Here is a 17,672-nt window from a genome sequence, read left to right as displayed (position 1 = left end):
CCTTAATCTTTGCCCCTGCCTTCCTGGTGCTGTTGCCAGGCTGAGACCCTAGTTGGAGGAACAGTGCCTGCAGCTAGAGCAACTAAGGCAGCCTAGGATGACTGCCAGGATGCATGAGGGCTGCCAACACCAACTGCTGGGGAGATGATTGTCATCCCTGTGGAGGTATGGAGAAGGTTGGTGGGGGAAGGTGGAAGAGAGGAAATAAGGCAGAGATGAGCTCAGGGCCCCCAGAGAATGGAGCCTTTGTGTGGGGTACAGATGAGGGACAAGGGGGTGATTGTGTGGGAGGGCCGGAAGTGCCACACAGACTGGCACCACCATAGCCAGCACCAGATTCACCCTTCTCCTGCTCTGAGAACTCCCTGTGCCTCAAGGAGCCAGTCTCAGACATGGTCAGGGGAAGCAGGGTATGCCTGAACACTATAAAGGATGGGAAGGTGGAAAAGCAGATGTATAGCCGGGGGAAAATGAAAGGTATCTCCGCATTACCCCAGACCCAGGGAACAGGAGGCCGAAGGAAAAAGACAGAAGCAGCTTTTACTATATTTACATCCAACAAAACTTCGCAGGGAACAATCCTTATTGCACAGGTCAGGACCTGGGTGGGTGAGGCATTCCCCAAGGTGGGATGGGCAAGAAAAATTAGGACTGGAGGGGGTACCAGTTCTTCCTAAGGGGAGCTTGAGATGCCTCTAGCTCCCAATGCCTGACTTTGAAGGAACTACAAACCACCGAACCATGGTGCCCTATTTCCCTTCCCTTTCTCACTCTCCATAAGAACCTCATAAGCAAGGGGGCTGTGGCTCCAGAATAAATAACTTAAAATAAAATACAAACACTTTAGGTAAAAAGGCATGGAGAGCCTTGGGCTCCTTCAGCAACGTCAGGGAAGAGGGACCATTATTGGTGGAGAATGACATCCCTACCTCCCATTCAGGGCAAAGGCTCAGTAGCTCTGCATCTTTCCAGTTGTTTTTTAAAACAAAAACTTCTAAAATGACCAGGGCAATGCAGATCTGTGGGTACCCTGGAGGGGAGTTCCTGGTATAGGACAAGGGAAGAACAGAGCTGTACCAACTCCCCCCAGATCTCCGACATCAGCACGAACAAACTGGGTAGGTTGGAGATGGGGGAATCAGGACTTTTGGTAACAGTGGATCCCTATTCCTGCTGTCCTCGCTTGGAGCCTTTGACTGGGCATGCTTCCCAGCCTGTTCCCAACTCCATGAAGGGAACATGGAAGCAGGTTAACTCTAGAATCCCTTCTCCCTCAGTTCCCCACCCCAGGCTGGAGAGGGAAGCTTAAGAGTCTCTAGCATTCTGGAGGTGCTCCAAAACATTTTCGGCAGTCAATGGCTTTGGGAGTGGGCATCTGTGCCCGCCGCTGCCTCAGCTCCTCCTTGCCCATGCTGCTGGCCAGCTTGTTAAAGGCAGACTTGTACTTCTTATCGAAGGCCACTAGGGAAGAAGATGGAAGTCAATACATTAGGACCCCAGCCTCCCACACCTGGCCCCAGATCCCTAAACTCCTCAGCCCCTTGCCTGCTCCCTCACCTATGTCCACGTGGTCCTTGCCCAGAGCAGCCATTGTCAGGAATAAGATCTCACGGTAGATTCCCCTTTAGTGGAGGCAGAAGTGTATGAGTGAGAGAAAAGGGGTGTGGAGCCCCGGACAGGTTAGGGACCACCCAGATGGTAGCACTATACCTCTGCAGGTGCAGGCCAGTGGGTGGGGGCCCTAGAGTTTCCAGCAGGAGCCCCACAGCCTTGTGCACTTCATTGAGTCCAACATGGCGCAGCACCGACTCCAACAGTGCCAAGCTAAGGGATGCAGGTACTGGGCCTGGCCATACCACCCGCTGGGGGATCTGGCCTGGATGAAAGGAAAGAAGGCCACCAGGATCACTGAGCCCTCTGGGTATGGGACCCACCCTCCCCACCCAGGCCAAATACCAGACTCACTGTGGACCCTCCAGAGCACATAGAGAGGTGGGCAGCTATTGGGGTCAGGGGTCAGTACATCCCACAGCAGCCGTACCTGAACAGAGGCTGGATCAGGGGTCAGCCAAGGAGATGGGGCCTGGGGAAGCCGAGATAGGGGAGACAGTTAGGCTCAAAGAATGGGAGGCAGAGGACAAGAAATGGACAGGTGATGCCAAAGAGACAGAGGGCCATTACAGGACACAGCCAAAGAGAAGAGGGAAAGGAATTCTTATCCCCCACAAGAATGTAAGCTCTTGAGAGCAGGGACTATTTTGTAATCTGCTACATACCTAGTGCCTAAAACCGTGCCTGGAACATAAAAAGCACTTAATACTGGTGGAATGAATAGACAAATATGAATGAATCATTTTTTTAGGTACCAGGCTCTACACAAGGTTCTCCACACACCAGCCCAGTGAGATGGGTGCTTTTGGCATCCATTTTACAGATGACCAAACTGAGGCTCAGAATGGTAAAGTAAAAGGGCCAGGATCCAAACTAGGTGCAGCAGACTCCAAAGTCTATGCTCTTTTTTTTTTTTTTTTTTTTTTTGGAGACGGAGTCTCATTCTGTCACCCAGGCTGGAGTGCAGCACAATCTCGGCTCCCTGCAAGCTCCGTCTCCCAGATTCATGCCATTCTCCTGCCTTAGCCTCCCAAGTAGCTGGGACCACAGGCGCCACCACCATGCCTGGCTAATGTTTTTTTGTGTGTTTTTTTTAATAGAGACAGAGTTTCACTGTGTTAGCCAAGATGGTCTCAATCTCCTGACCTCGTGATCTGCCTGTCTCGGCCTCCCAAAGTGCTGGGATTACAGGCGTGAGCCACTGAGCCTGGCCAGTCTACGCTCTTTGTACAGTGCCAAGGACACAGCAGACAAATGGCTGAGAGATGAAGAGGGAGGCACTTAGGAAACGGGCCACATGGGGGCACTGACCTGGGGGTGTGAAGGCCCATCACAGGAGGCCAGCACCAGGCCTGGTAGAATACTGGGCAGGCGTAGCCGTTGGAAATACCACAAAAGGTTCCAGAAGATGATGGGGTGGGCAGAGGGCAATTCAGGCAACGCCAGCACCTCACTGCCCTCGTTCTCTACCAGCGACTCCAACTCCTTACGCAGCACCAGGGGGCTCAGGTATGCCCATGCCCCGCTCTCAACCCGCCGGGAGGGTCCCTATCAGGCACAAAGGGGGAGGGCAGTAGAGGGCATGTACATCCCCAGAGCCTTGCCTCCCACTAAGCCACCACATCCAACAGCTTCTGGGATGCCCTTTGCCCTCAAGGGCAAGAGATGTGCCCATCTCTCCCTGGCACCCCACAGGCCCCACACAGGGCAACAATCCCATTCCTCATGCCCCTTTGGCCCAGTTCTTACCCCCATGTGCCCGTTGCAGAGCTGGGGCTCATCCAGAGCAAGGCAGAGCCTGCGGTCACTGAGCACAGGGCCAGGACCCCCAGGGACAGGCGCATCTTTGCTGCCACTGGCATCAGCAGACTTGGGGCTGGGGACACTGCAGGGGGACAGCAGCAGGGGTCAGCTCTTGGACCTTCACCTCCCTATCCCACCCACAGCACTTGCCCTGCCTTGGGCACCTGGGCCGGGAATCAAGGGTCTGGACACTGAGCAGGGGCACAAAGGGGCAGGCGCAGAAGGGGCAGGTTGTATTGAGGTTAGAGTCATCAGGTGCCCAGCCAGCCATGATTTCCTCATCGTACACCAGCGAATCACAGGCACGGCACAGGGAGCAGCTGGACAGCAGAATCTGTGGGCAGGGAGAGCCGGGAAGTAGGCCCTGTCTGGCCACCAGCACTCTGGAGCCCATGCCCCTTCCCTAGCCCCTCCCACCTCCTCCCCATCTCCTGCCTTTGACAGGGTGACTGTGTGCTATGTGTGTTCAAGCACATCTGTGTGGGAGGGGTTATCCTCACTTCCAGGGAAGGTGACTGGAAGGATCCAGGGGTGTCACTGAGGCGCTCTGAGGAATGGCGAAGACTCAGGTTACTGAGAGAAGATTCTGAGAGGTCCCACTCACTGCCCAGAGAGGCTGAACTCTGCCATGACATGAGAAACCGTGGTCAGCCAACCCCATGCTCTTCCACCCAGGAAGAGGAGGTGTTTCAAGCACCCCTCAGAGCCCCTTTTAGGGCATTCTTCCAGTCATAGCCCCTCCCCAAGCCCACTAATGCTAAGGCGTCTGAACCCTCCTTCGCTGGCTACCTCGGAGGCAGTGGATCCAGGGCGCTCCCGGGGGCGCAGAAGACTGTCCATTGGGCTGCGGCGGGCTGGGGGAGGCAGGTCAGGAGGCAGCTCAGGTGGGGGAATGCGGGAAGTGGGGGGGTGGCGGGAAGGAGTGAGCAGCTGTTGGAGGCGGGCACCCAGCCCTCGTCGGGGGGTGCCTGCCTCATCCTGTCGCCCACCAGCCTTGGGTCCCCGCCCACTTAGCCCTTCCAGGGCCTCAGTGGACTGGGCACTCAGGGCTGAGCCTGAGCCCCCTGGGCTGCCTCCAGGGACCGGCTCCTCCCCCGTCAGGCTCAGGTCTGAGAGACTTCCATCGTGCCAGGGCACAGGTGATCCCCGGGGTTCCAGGACCCCCAAGGCCTCTATCACTGCAGCACAGAAAAGAATGAGGGAAGATGTACCCCAGCCTCTGCACCACCTTCCCCTTTCCTGAGTAAACACAATTCCTGGCTGCACAAACTCTGGTACCACAACCCCCACCATGATGATATTCTGGGCAGGATTCCCTGATAATCTACAGCACCCACCACAGAGGGCCACCCTCCACTATGTTTCTGGTCTTCCAAACCTCACTAGCAAGTGGTTAGGAAAGCTGACTGGGGAAGTGGGGGGAGCCAGACAAGGGCACTCACTGTGGGCCACACCAGCCTCCACAGTGGGCTGTGCCCCTCGGGCACTGCCCAGGCTACCACTCTTCACCAGGCGTCCAGGGGGTGAGGCCGGGTCTCTCAGACTTCGCCCAGCCCAAGTAGTCTGGCGCTGAAGGGGGCGAGTAGGGGAAGGGCGCTCCAAATAGGGCTCTAAAAGACAAGAAGGGGTTTAGAGGCAGCCAGCTAGGAACCCAGTCCCCTGTTCCAAAATAGAGCTCCTTAGATGGACCTGGGTTTGCAGGGTTTCTCCCAGGCAAAGCTTTATCCCTTTCGTGTTTGTTTTGTTTTGTTTTTTGAGATGGAGTCTTGCTCTGTAGCCAGGTGGAATGCAGTGGCGCCATCTCAGCTCACTGCAACCTCTGCCTCCCAGGTTCAAGTGATTCTCCTGCCTTAGCCTCCCGAGTAGCTGGGACTACAGGTGCATGCCATCACACCCAGCTAATTTTTTTATCCCTTTTGTTACCAGTCAATTGTAATTTATCAATCACCAGAAACCTAATACCAACCATTAGACCAGCCCCAGCTCTCTATGCCTTTCCCTGCCTGAGCCCAGTTACTCCATCCCCAAGCCTGTCTCACCAGGCCCTACCCACCTGCCTGGGAGCTGCCTGCCTCTTGAGGTGCTGACACCTGCTGCTGCTGCTGCTGCTGCTGCTGCTGTCGCCGTTCTCTCAAGGGCTGGCGGAACTGAGCAGCCCCCAGGACGACATTCCGGAGCTTGGCCCAGCGCAGACGCCCGCCTGGTGTGCCAGACGGCCACTTGCTTTCCAGCACAGCCTACCAAGCACAGTGCCCATCAGGATGGCCTACTTTGACACCCTAACCCTGCCTCATACCCACTCCCTGTCCTGGAGCCCCAGGGACCGCCCTTCCCCTGCAGACATCCTGCCTAGGACCGTCCGGCCAATGGCTTAGCCAGGAACAAGAGCCCAGAAGAGACAGTAGGCAGCAGCTGCCTCCCAAGGGGCTTAGAAGAAGCCAGAGGCAATGGAGAAAATTTGTATCCAGACCTTGCTGTTTAGAAATATAAAATATATGGCTCTGAAGAAATCATTTCATTTACTTGGTCATTAGTTTCCTCATCTAAAAAACAGGAGGCAGTTTAGTATCATGGCTAAGGGCCTGAATTCAGGAGATATGGATATGCCTCTGCCCATATTCCTTTTTCTTTTTTTTGAGACAGAGTCTCACTCTGTCGTCCAGGCTGGAGTGCAGTGGCGCAATCTCGGCTCACTGCAACTTCAGCCTCCTGGGTTCAAGTGATTCTCCTGCCTCAGCCTCCCAAGTAGCTGGGACTACAGGCACCCACCACCACACCCAGCTAATTTTTGTATTTTTAATAGAGACAGGGTTTCACCATGTTGGCCAGGCTGGTCTCGAACTCCTGATCTCAGGTGATCTACCTGCCTCAGCCTCCCAAAGTGCTGGGATTACAGGCATGAGCCACCACACCCAGCCCTGTGCCCATATTCTAACTCCTTAACTTCTTTGCTGCAGGACCTTGGACAAGTTACTAACTCTCTACAACCTCATCTCCATGTCTATAAGATGGGGATGATGATCATCCCACCTCATAGGGCTGTAGTGAAGATAAAATGATGTAAAAGGTGTGATGTGTATGGACCTATGCCTGGCTTAGCGGCTAATGCTATTAGTTGTAGGCAGAGCTGTCATGAGTGGGAATCAAAGCTGAGAAACGGTAGGTGCTAAGGCACCACAGGAGTGCAATGTGGATGGCAGTGGTTCCAGGACCTAGGCAAACAGTACCAGCCCAATCTCCAAGGAGCGAGGGGAGCAGCAGCAGTCTCCCCAAACACACCTGGCACAGCTGCCATCCCACCCGTCACCCCAAAGTAGGTACCTTATTGTAGTAGCCATAGGTGATGGTGTTGGGCACAATGCCTGCCTGCCGCATCTCCAGCATGACCCGCACAGACAGCACAGGCTGCCCATAGTGTGAGCAGAGCTGCATCAGTACCCGGTAACACACCTGGGCCAGGAGAGGCACAGGACAATGGGAGACTCACTCCCAACCAAAACCAAAGTCTCAGCAAGCACCCTCTTCCAGCCTCCCCAATTCTCACAGACATCACTGGCCCCTGGCACGTCCTGGGGCTACCTCAGAGCCACCCACCCTTTCTGCTGACGCTGCCACCCTACAGTCTCCACTGCTATACCCTGAACATGCTTATTCACTCAATGAATGTTTATAGATAATCTGCCCAGCTCTGGGGATCTGCAACTTCTTTCCTTAGTCTCCAAGTTTCCCTCTCACAGCCCTCTCCAGCTGCACAAGGCTCACTGGGCCTGGGTGTGAGCATGGCCACATAGATTGCCTACCTCATCAGGGAGTACCACCTTGCCGCTCTCCATCTGGCGCAGCACATGGTAGGCCGTATGCAGTGCCTGCACCCGGGAGGGTACCGACCGCACGTAGGCAGGCAGACACAGGAACCACAGCCCATAGCAGTGCCCCAGCAGGCACCGGGCCCACAGCTCAGGCACAGCTGCTGACTTCTGTGCCATCCGCTGTGCAACCTTCATCTCCTAGGTAGGACAGGGAACACATCAGGGTGAGTACAAGTCTTATTTATTTATTTATTTATTTAAGACGGTCTCGCTCTGTCACCCAGGCTGGAGTGCAGTGGCACAATCTTGGCTCACTGCAGACTCGGCCTCCTGGGCTCAAGTGATTCTCCCACCTCAGCCTCCCAAGTAGCTGGGATTACAGGCATGCACCACCATGCCCGGCTGATTGTTTTGTACTTTTCGTAGAGACAAGGTTTGCCATGTGGCCTAGGCTAGTCCCAAACTCCTGGGCGCAAGTGATCTGCCTGCCTCAGCCTCCCAAAACGCTGGGATTAAAGGCGTGAGCCACCAGGACAGACCCTAAAGTGGTGTGGGGAGAAGTATCACCTTCTCTGAGGAAGGATCTGTGCTCTAAAGAGGAGGAGGGATGCTGTATTCCATAGGCTGCAGCCCTGCCTGGAGCCCCGTGCAGAGAGGCTGGCCCTTAAGCATGGACAGGTGCCCTAGAAGACATGGCCAGTCCCTGGATTCCCAGAGTGCTCAGAAGATGAAGGTGATGATGATGATAATAATGACAGTGATAATAGCAACTAATGTTTATACAGGCTTGCTTATGTGCCAAGCACATTTAAACTTCTAACAACCTCAGGGGTTAAGTACTATTGTTATCCCCATTTTGTAGATGAGGAAACTGAAGCAGCAGCCGCCCTCAGCCTGATCCAGGTCCCTCAGTGCGGTCCACCCACTACTTACCTGTTTGGTACGGCGAGGAGCAGGACTGCTGGGCGCGCTACGTGAAGGGCCCGGCACAGGCAGGGCCCCAGGCTGCTCTTGAAGAGACTCAAACAGCTCAGCCCGTAGCTCTGGGAACCCATCGTAGCTGGAGGGGCAGAGAGAAGCAACATCAGGGCAGTCAGTACAGGGTCAAGCAAGTTGGACTGGACCACGTGAGGGGCCAAGAGACTCTCACCAGTACTGGGGAGTGGATTCACTGCCCTCTGGTACGGGAGGCTCCTCGGGAGGTGTGATAAAGACAGTGAGCTCACTTCCTGACAGCTCCTCTAGCTCCACTAAGGGTGTCGGCTCAGGCTTCTCCTGATCTGGGTGGACCTGGAGAAGGATTTTGAGAGAGCAAGTGTTGAGATGGTGGGCACAGAACAGAGCCAGGGTGTCCAGACGATGGCATCTCCCGGGGAAGCTCATCCACAGGGAAAGAGACACAGCCTGGGAAGATGGAGTCAGGAATCGGAGGACAGTAAGTTACATGCATGGGGCCAGCTGTGTATGGCTGCACAGGTTGTGCACCGTATAACTCCAGGAGTGCCATCCCAGTCACAGTTAAGATACAGAGTTTGGCCGGGCGCGGTGGCTCAAGCCTGTAATCCCAGCACTTTGGGAGGCCGAGGCGGGCGGATCACAAGGTCAGGAGATTGAGACCACAGTGAAACCCCATCTCTACTAAAAATACAAAAAATTAGCTGGGCGCGGTGGCGGGCACCTGTAGTCCCAGCTACTCAGGAGGCTGAGGCAGGAGAATGGCGGGAACCCGGGAGGCGGAGCTTGCAGTGAGCCGAGATCGCACCACTGCACTCCAGCCTGGGCAATAGCGTGAGACTCCGTCTCAAAAAAAAAAAAAAAAAAAAAGATATAGAGTTGTGTTTAAAATGTCCCTGGGGGCCAGACACAGTGGCTCACGCCTGTAATCCCAGCACTTTGGGAGGCCGAGGTGGGCAGATTACTTGAGGCCAGGAGTTCGAGACCAGCCTGGTCAACATGGTGAAACCCTGTCTCTACTAAAAATAAGAAAATTAGCTGGGCATAGTGGCGCGCACCTGTAATCCCAGCTACTTGGGAGACTGAGGCAGCAGAATCACTTGAACCTGGGAGGTGGAGGTCGCAGTGAGCCACTGCACTCCAGCCTGGGAGACAGAGCAAAACTCTATCTCAAAAAAATTTAAAAAAATTTTTTTAAAATTAAAAGAAATTAAAATAAATAAATAAATAAAACAAAATGGCCCTGGGGTCTACAGCCATACCACCCTGAATATTCCTGATCCCATCTAAAATGGCCTTGGGGCAACAGAGACAATAAGCACACAGAGAAGGGACGATACCTTGTCAACACAAGAGTCGAAGAATTCGAGGGCAGCATGGCGAGCAGAGCCGAAAGAGCACTCCTCAATGAACTGTGAGAACATCTGGGTATGCAGCAGCTGAGAGTAAAGTTTGTGGCTGGAGCGTTCCCGAGATTTGAGGAAGCCTGAGGGGGATGAGAATGGGGCAGAGGAGGGGTGTGACCAGGGCTCTCCACCACAGCCATAGCTTTTCTGAATCTCTTCCGGGCTCCCTGCCCACTCAGGCCCAAAGCCATCATCTCTTGGACCCTCTGGCACAACTACCCTAATAGCAAGTTGACCGGCTGAGCACCCCCAGCACAATGGCCCTAGAGAATCCCTCCCTTTGTCTGCCTGTACCCACTGCCTCAGGCTGGGGGGTCTCCAAGGGCAGGGTCCCTGCACAAAGCTTTGCCCATGGGGTCTGCTCACTACAGGGATTATTGTGTCTACCCCAAGCCCGGGGCTCCAGAGGGCAGGACCACAGCTGGTTTCATCTTTGTACCCTGATTCCCCCCAAGACCAGAAGAGTGAATGGCTCAAAGCAGGTGCCCATAAAAACATTTGCCTAGTGAAGGAATGAACAAGGAGTGGCTCCCAGTCCCCTCTGCCTTTCTGACAGAGCCCAGCCCCTCGCCACCTCCTCCCGTGATACCATCTCCAAGCAGAGACAGGCCCTCTGTACCCTGCAGGAAGAAAAGGTTGTCAACATCACGAGCTCCCTCGGAGGGGGCCTGGGTGAGTGGGCGCAGGAAGACCCGGTAGCCCTTGAGCAGACAGGCCATGAAGCGGAGGAAGGCTCCTTGGACTTCGCGTTCCAGCCGGGCCCTGCGGCCACACACTGCCTCGTAGTCTGTCAGTAGGAACTCCAGGGATGCCTCCTCCTCAGGTCCAGTGTATGCTGGGGGCCAGGGCAGCCTGAGAGTCAGGGCTGGCTCCCATAGCGTTAGCCTCAAGTCTGCTCTCACGCCTCCATCTCCACCTCCAGCCTCTGACAGAACTTGCACCAGTGGCAACGAAGCATTACCTTCAACTAACAGGTTCAAGCTCAACATTTCCCACATGTTCAGGAATACTGTCTGCCCTTCCTTCTAGCTTCAGTTGGAATTGGAATCTCCCTCAGTTCTACCAAATGCAATCCTAACTCCGCTCACCTCCTCAAGAAATGTCTAGCTCCCCACAGACCTCTGCAAACTGGAGGTTTGAGGCCAATGACAGTTCCCAGCCTCCCTCCCGACCCAGGCTTCTCACTCTGGTCCAGCTGCTGGTACAGGTTTGTCAGTGTGGCCAGCAGAACCTTGTAGGGTCTGCGGGGCAGGGTCCGAGGGGAGAGGAGCTTCTTTTCCTCAGTCCTGTGAGAGACGCATAAGGGGAAGGAGGAGTGGCGAGGCTCTGGGATAGGGTGACAGGGCTCCTTGCCAGCCTCCCTCACTTTGTGCCTGAAGCTCTTTTTGAGCCCGTAGCACTTCACACACTAGCCCATTCCTGCCCACCACCCTGCAGTCCCCAAATGAGACCCAGCCTCTTACTGGAAGAGTGTGTTGGTATCAAGGTCGACACAGATGACATCAGCAGGCGGGTCATGCAGATCAAAGTAGCTGGAGTGGATACCCACAATGAAGGGCACTGGGGCACTCAGCACATCTGCCAGCACCAGCGGGCACAGAGGAATGTAGGGGCACTGCCAGTGCAGTGGGAAGATCATCTGAAGCACCAGGCAGTGAGAACCAGTGAGCAGGGGGTTGAGGCAGCAGTGGGGGGCACAGGGGAGAGAGAGAGGGCATTGGCCTTGGGGAGTTGGTGCCTGTTGAGAGAGGCTGTTGGAAGTAGGCACTAGAGAAGAGCTCCTGATGGAAGCTATGTGTCCCTGCAGGCTGTGCCCAGGGAAAGGAAAGGTAGGAAAAGGGAACAGTCCAGGCAGGGATAGGGGCACCAGAAAGAACCATGGTTCTGGGGAAGATGGGCCAGGCGGGGCGGCACTCACCGAGACGAGGGCCTCGCAGACGCTGGTGAGCAGGTCTGGCCGCAGCGAGTGGACCAGCAGCTTGTGCTCTGTGAGCACAGCCAGCAGCAGTGTGATAGCCAGCTCAGGGCCCAGGCTCTGCAGCAGCTGCAGGAAGCTGGCACCACTGCAGGCAATGCCGAGGTGGGTAAAGGGTCACCAGGAGACCCTGGGGACCCTTCCCCAGATGCCAGGTACAGCCACCACCTGGACCCAGCCTGCATAAACCTCAATAGCTGCACCCACCTGCCCAGCACCTACCATGTCCTTGGTCATTAAAGCTCCCCTCCCCATAATCTGAGCACATACCTGAGGGGCAGGGGCGAGGATACAGGCTGACAGAGGAGCAAGTTGTCATAGGGAGACATCTGGGAGGGAAGAAGAGCCATGGCTCAGGGTAATGATGCTAACTCCCCTCCTTCCATCAGCCCGGCCCCAGCCTCAGCTCTCACCTGCACTAGGATGCGGGGTCTCTGTGGGGAAGGGAAGGGCACGTTGTGAATGAAGTGGGAGATGTGCCTGGGGGACAGAGAAACAGGTCAGAGCATACTCCCCAGTCCATCCCTGTCCTCCCTCCACATTTTCTCAGCTCTTTCACCAGTTCTCAAGAACCTTATTCCTTCCTGAACCCCACTTTGAGACCTGTTATCAGCCAACAGAGCCTCCATTACACATATAATTTGCGCAGATCAGAAAAGAAATCCTCCTTGGGCATACACAGCCCCTTGCCAGGACCTAACTAGCAAGTTTAGACTGGATTTCAGGCCCTGCTCCCCTCCTCAGCCTGTGGCGTTTTTACAATGGATAAACTGTACAACCACACACTGCAGCCCTGTCCCTTACCCTGTGCCCAGCCCTCCCCCACGCACATCTGAATCTCTCCCATCTCTCCTGGCCCCCTTATCCCTTCCTAACTCCTTCCCAATGGCAGAGGAGCCATGCTCACGCTTCCAAGGGCAGGCGGTGGGGGCCTGAGACGGAGTAGCGGTAAAGGAAGGTGAGGAAGGCGCGGAAGGCAGGGAAGGCAGGCCAGCGGGACAGCACAGCGATGGCGCGTCGGCTGCGCACAGCTCTGCCCCCCAGTGCCCGACCCCGCTCCACGGCGCTCAGCAGGCCCAGTGCCCGTGCCTGTCGCTCTGACAGCCTGGCCCTTGGGAATGCCTCGTAGAACTGCAGGGCGGCACCATACACCTGGCAGGGGGCAGAGAGGTGGTCAGGCAGGCCCTGCATAGCCCAGACCCCTTGCCACACTCCACACACCCACCTTATCACCAGCTGCACCCGTGAGCACAAAGGTGGAGAAGACGGGCACGGGGTACTTGGTCTGGGCAGGCCAGCACTCGATAGTGGCCCCCATGGGCAGGCAGAAGACGGGCACTGACTCGGGCAGCGGGAACGCCTCATTGTCCTCCTCCGGGTAGCGGCCCAGCAGCTCTGCACCCCCAGCAAAGTTGGGGGTACCCAAAAGGAGCAGGGTCCATCAGACTCCAAGGGAAAGGAACCAGGGGATCCCAGAGAAGGCCCGAGTAGCAAAGAAGAAGTAAATTCCAGGGACACTTAAGGTGCCTGCCAAGAGGCACCAGGGCAAAGGGATGTAGGGTCACAGGATTGGAGGGATAAAGGGGCCACTCACCTGCCTCGTACACCAGCGTGTTGGCCTTCGCCAGGCCCACCTTATAGCACAGGTACACTGCTGGGCCCCACTACCCCAGAAATGGCAAGAGACAAGCAGATACATAGCTAACAAAGATTTCTGGGGTCCATTTTCTTTCTACCACCCCTAAATGTTCTTTTGTCTTTAAAGCTCCCATTAATGCCAGTGCCCAAAGACCAGAGTTACCCCTCTGGACTCACCCCTGTGGTCAGAGCCTTGGTCCTGGGATGCCCTTTGTTCCCAGTGTCCACACCCACTCTTACACCAAGAAGAACCAGGTGTCAGCTCTTGACCCCACTCACCATGCCAGGGTTGAGGTTGCGGGGCAGCCGGCAGTAAGTATGGGGAGTGCCCTCGCCCTTACTGGGCAGCACCAGGCAGAGGTCAGTGATGCCCAGGGCATGCAGCCCTGCCCCCTCTGCTGCCCGCCGGTAAGTGAGGTAGGTGCGGGGGTGCCCAGGGCCTGGAGGGGCCAGGTTTGCTGAGTGGCTGTAGGGTGTCGTGTCAAGCACTTGGAAGCCGGGCTTGGGACGTTCCTTCCCCTCATACAACACCCTTAGCACAGAAAGCAAAGAGAGATGTTGGGAGGTCAGGGTAGAGGACAAAGACCCAATCCTGCCAGATCTGCCTACCTAACCCCTTGAACCTGCCTTGCACCCGCAGCCTTGTCAAACTCTAACACCAGGGCCCACCTCTTCTTGCTGAACTCTGCCCTCCAGAATCCTGTGCCCTTTCTTTGGCCTTTGGCCTTATTTTGTGGTCAGCAACAATCTTGCATGACTTCTATAGCTCTCATACTCATTAATAAACACTAAGAGTCAGCTGGGCATGGTGGCTCATGCCTATAATCCCAGCACTTTGGGAGGCTGAGGCAGGTGGATCACCTGAGGTCAGGGGTTCAGGACCAGCCTGGCCAACATGGTCAAACCCCATCTCTACGAAAAATACAAAAATTAGCTGGGCGTGGTGGCACATGCCTATAGTCCCAGCTACTCGGGAGGCTGAGGCAGGAGAATTGCCTGAACCCAGGAGGCAAAGGTTGCAGTGAGCCAAGATAGCGCCACTGCACTCCTGCCTGGGTGATGGAGCAAGACTCTATCTAAAAAAAAAAAAAAAATAGTAATACAAGCTACCACTGACTGACTCTGTTAAGTCTGTCATATGGGTTATCTCATTTAATCTTGACCATCCTATAAGGGTGAATGATTTTCCCCATTTGATAGATGAGGAAAACAGGCCCAGAGGGGCTCAAAAACCTGCCTAAGCTCTCAGAGCTAGCAAGGAGCAGCACTAGCACATGAATTCGCATCTGTGAGGACTAAGTACATACAACTTCAGTCCTTCCTCCCTGGCCTCTGGCCCACCTGGCTTCCATCCCCATTGCCCTTCCCTTGTTCCATAGTCCTACCTCTCCCTATCTCACTGGAGTCCCTCCCAGCCTCCCCTGGTGCCAGCATGGGTAGGGGCACACACCCCAGCTCAACGAGGGGGGGCTTGTCACGGCCCCTGCGGTAGCAGATGACGGGTTGAGTTCCACCCAGAAGCCCAGCACTGAGTTCCAAGGGGTGGCCGCCAGCGGAAGCCTGGATGCATGTGTAGCCCTGGGGCACTTCCTCGCCCAGTGCCCTAGCGATGACTGCCACATCTGTGATGGGCTCAGCTGGCCGGGGAGGGCGCAGGGGCCCACTGGGTTCAGGAACCCAAGTTTCCTCAGGGATGGGTGCTCCGTTCCCTGCAAGCCCAGCTACCACGAAGTAATCCACCAGCCGGGGGGGCCGCTCCTCCGCCATGGCCCCCCCCTCACTCACTGCATCTGGAATGGTCAAGTGGGAGAGAGATGAAGTGAGGAAGGTGAGGGATGCCATGGCAACCAGGGTGCCCTCTTGCTCCCCTCCTCTTCCTAGTCCTTCCAAAGAAAGGCAGGATAAGGGGTCAGCCAATCCTGAACTCTCCCCCCTGTGACATCACTGCCCACAACAGCTTCTTAAAGAGACCAAATCCCTCCCACTTAATGGTCCTGGCACTCCCCTCAAAGAACCTAAACTCCACCACACACAGCTAACCTGAGCTATGACATCATATTGTCCATGTGTCCCTTTTAAAGGCTCGCCAGTTACAATATCACAGAGATCACAATCTTTTTTGTAATAGCCTTCCATGACATCATTCATGCTGGCCATGACATCATACCAACCTTACAGTCTTTTTAAGGGTTTCTGACCTTCCTACTCTAGTTATGACACCATAAGAACCATGTGATCCTGCCAATGTTCTTAAAGAGCCCACTCCTAGGTTTTTAAGAGGACCCCACAGGTTTCTGAGAAAGCCCACAAAACCCAAGCTTAAGAGTCTTTTCAACGAACCCAAGTGTCCTTTCTCCTAGCTTAACTCCACCAATCTGGCCCAAAAACCAGTGTTCTCACACCTCCAGGATCTTTAGGTAGCTCGTTAGATACAAAGTGGTTGTGGGAGACAAGTCCCGGCCATCCCACACCCTCCACCATGGAGCCCAGAGACAGAAACAGGCCCACAACAGCCTAGTTCTCACCTGCCTCCATGGCCCAACCCTGGGGAGTAGGAGCCCCAAGGGTCCTGAGGCGCCCCAGGGTGCAGAAGCTGGGAAAAAGCCTGGTGGGTAGCTTGCAGCAGGGGCCCGGAAGCGTGGGGGGTGCTTCAGAGGGGAAGGGAGGTTACTTCCTGAAACAGTGGAGGGGAAGCTGCAACTCAGAGGAAGTCAGCCTATGGGTGTGTGTGGTAGTGGTGGCGGTGGTGGTGGTGGTGGTGGTGGGATTACCATTGAAGGTGCCAGCACAGCATCAGGCCAAGTTGGAACCTCAGACTATAGGACCCTGAGCAAGGCAGAGAAGGCTCATAATGGTTCCAGGATGTGCAGTCCTACTAACCTCCCACTGTTCCCCAGAGAACAGGGAATAAGGAATCTCATAGAGCCAGGCTGGCTGTCATCTTCACCTGGCCTCTGGACACACACACACGTACACACATCAACCCCAGCTAAATTTAGACTCCACTTCTGGGAGGTAAAGCCAGGAGTCAGCGTCAGCCTCTTGATTTAACTCTGGGGCACAGACCTGTCCCTCATCCACTGAGGGCGAATGGGAGCCCTATGCCCAAGGCAGCAGGCAGAGGCTATTAGGTGGGACCTTCTGAGGGGCAAGCGGGTGGCACCCATCCGCAGGACCTGGGCACCGGGGCCTCCCCTCACCAAGCCAGGGAAGAGTCCTGCAGAAAACAGCTCTTTCTCCCTGGGGAAGGCAACGGGCACAGGGCCCACTCCGGGTCCTCACGCTCGCGTGCTGGGTGACGGGAAGTTCGGGTTGGGGCAGAGGGCGCGCCGAGGGGGAGGTGGCTATGGAAGGAGCAGGAGGGCAGAGAAGCCTGCGCGCCGGCGGCCGAGGACGTGACGGCAGCAGCGCCGGCCGCCGCGTGACCCAAGCGGGAGGGAGGGCGGCTCCGGCTCCGGCACCCATGGGAGCAGGAGGGGTGCAGGAGGCCGGGCACGGCGAGCTAACTGCAGGCGGTGCCCTCCCCTCCACTTTCACTTCCCCAGGAGAGAGGAACCGGAACCAGATGTGCAGCGCTGGACAGCAGCTGGGGGCCATCCCCCACCCCGCCTGCCGCCCGCGCTCCCTCCTGCCCGTCCCCGCCTGCCGCCCCGCCCGGTCCAGCCCCTACCTGCCTGTCCCGCGCTTCCCGGCCGGCCGGCCCGCTGGCGGGTGGCTCGGAGGGCGAGCTGGCGGGCCGGCGGGCGGCGGGGCTACCCGGCCCCGGACATGGCGCACCCGACTTGGGCGCCGCTCCCGCCCGGGCAGTGAGTGAAGGAAGAAGAGGCGGCCGAGGACAGCAGGGCGCGGGGCGCCGTGGAAGGAGATCCGGGCGGTCCCCGCGTCCCCGCCGCGCTGCGCCACGCGGGGACTGTGCTGCCGCGCTCCTCGCTCGGGCGGCTCAGTCCTCCCAGCTCCCGCGGCGCCGGGGACCCAGCGTTCCTCCGCGCGCCCCGCTTTCTCTACTCCCCCCACCCCCGCTCCGGGCCGCGGGCGCCGCCGCTACCCCCACCCCTCCTCCTCGGCCGGCGGCCGTGACCCTGGCAAGCGTCTGCCCAGCGCCCAGCCGCCTGCAGCCCGACCCCTGGCGGCTGGGAGGGCCCCCTGCACCCAGGTAGCTTCCCACCATCCAGACCGTGCCGCAGAACACTGACCCCAGGCGACCCTGAGGTCCGCAGCGCGCTCCCTTCCCACCTCGGTCCTGCAGTCAGATGCATGATGTGGGCGTAGGTGAAGCCCCGAAGGCCTAGTCTACGGGGACCCAGGTGGCTCCCCCTACTTCCAGGTTTGGGGCACAGGGCATTCCCTTCGGGCCGGAACCAGAAGCTCTCAGTTCTCTTTCCTGAAAATGACAAGAGCTTTGGAAAGAGGAAGAGGAGAGGCCAGGACTGCAGGATGTGGAATAGAGCAGTGGAGGTGGGGGTAAGATAACTGGGG

At 56.6% G+C, this 17,672-nt stretch overlaps 1 protein-coding gene across 8 annotated transcripts; it reads right to left on the bottom strand.

Moving 5' to 3' along the window:
* Positions 1–520: 520 nt before the first annotated feature.
* LOC105497952 (DENN domain containing 4B) lies at positions 521–17,192 on the bottom strand. 8 transcript variants are annotated; one of them, XM_071085024.1, is made up of 28 exons: positions 16,397–16,714; positions 15,722–15,870; positions 14,647–14,986; positions 13,476–13,728; positions 13,153–13,222; positions 12,784–12,953; positions 12,466–12,710; positions 11,972–12,038; positions 11,829–11,887; positions 11,047–11,646; positions 10,769–10,869; positions 10,203–10,418; positions 9,518–9,663; positions 8,374–8,513; positions 8,157–8,283; positions 7,215–7,421; positions 6,736–6,864; positions 5,468–5,651; positions 4,857–5,024; positions 4,204–4,592; positions 3,915–4,037; positions 3,579–3,748; positions 3,361–3,496; positions 2,923–3,159; positions 1,966–2,083; positions 1,711–1,876; positions 1,558–1,622; positions 521–1,461 (listed from the first exon to the last, which is right to left on the bottom strand). In XM_071085024.1, the coding sequence occupies exons 2-28, from the start codon at positions 15,729–15,731 to the stop codon at positions 1,316–1,318; spliced, it is 4,782 nt and encodes a 1,593-aa protein (XP_070941125.1). In that variant the 5' UTR covers positions 15,732–15,870; positions 16,397–16,714; the 3' UTR covers positions 521–1,315. The 8 variants fall into 8 exon arrangements, 7 of the variants coding, with proteins under 7 accessions (XP_070941125.1, XP_011767814.2, XP_070941126.1 ...); XM_011769512.3 differs by having other exon boundaries at positions 11,047–11,222; positions 11,502–11,646; positions 15,722–16,712; XM_071085025.1 differs by lacking the exons at positions 15,722–15,870; positions 16,397–16,714 and adding an exon at positions 16,867–17,192.
* Positions 17,193–17,672: the final 480 nt, after the last annotated feature.

This window comes from Macaca nemestrina, chromosome 1, assembly GCF_043159975.1.
Source record: "Macaca nemestrina isolate mMacNem1 chromosome 1, mMacNem.hap1, whole genome shotgun sequence".
Taxonomy (NCBI): domain Eukaryota; kingdom Metazoa; phylum Chordata; class Mammalia; order Primates; family Cercopithecidae; genus Macaca; species Macaca nemestrina.
The sequence above is the reverse complement of the archived record's forward strand: the minus strand, read 5'-3'. Positions and strand labels throughout refer to the sequence as shown.

Coding starts and splice junctions, on each gene's coding strand:
- LOC105497952 (XM_071085019.1), bottom strand. CDS start 15,038: ATGGCATCCCTCACCTTCCTCACTTCATCTCTCTCCCACTTGACCATT. Junction 8,284..8,373: donor GAATCCACTCCCCAGTACTG/GTGAGAGTCTCT, acceptor CTGCCCCTCCAG/CTACGATGGGTTCCCAGAGC. Junction 3,160..3,360: donor TCTGCAACGGGCACATGGGG/GTAAGAACTGGG, acceptor TGTGCCTGATAG/GGACCCTCCCGGCGGGTTGA.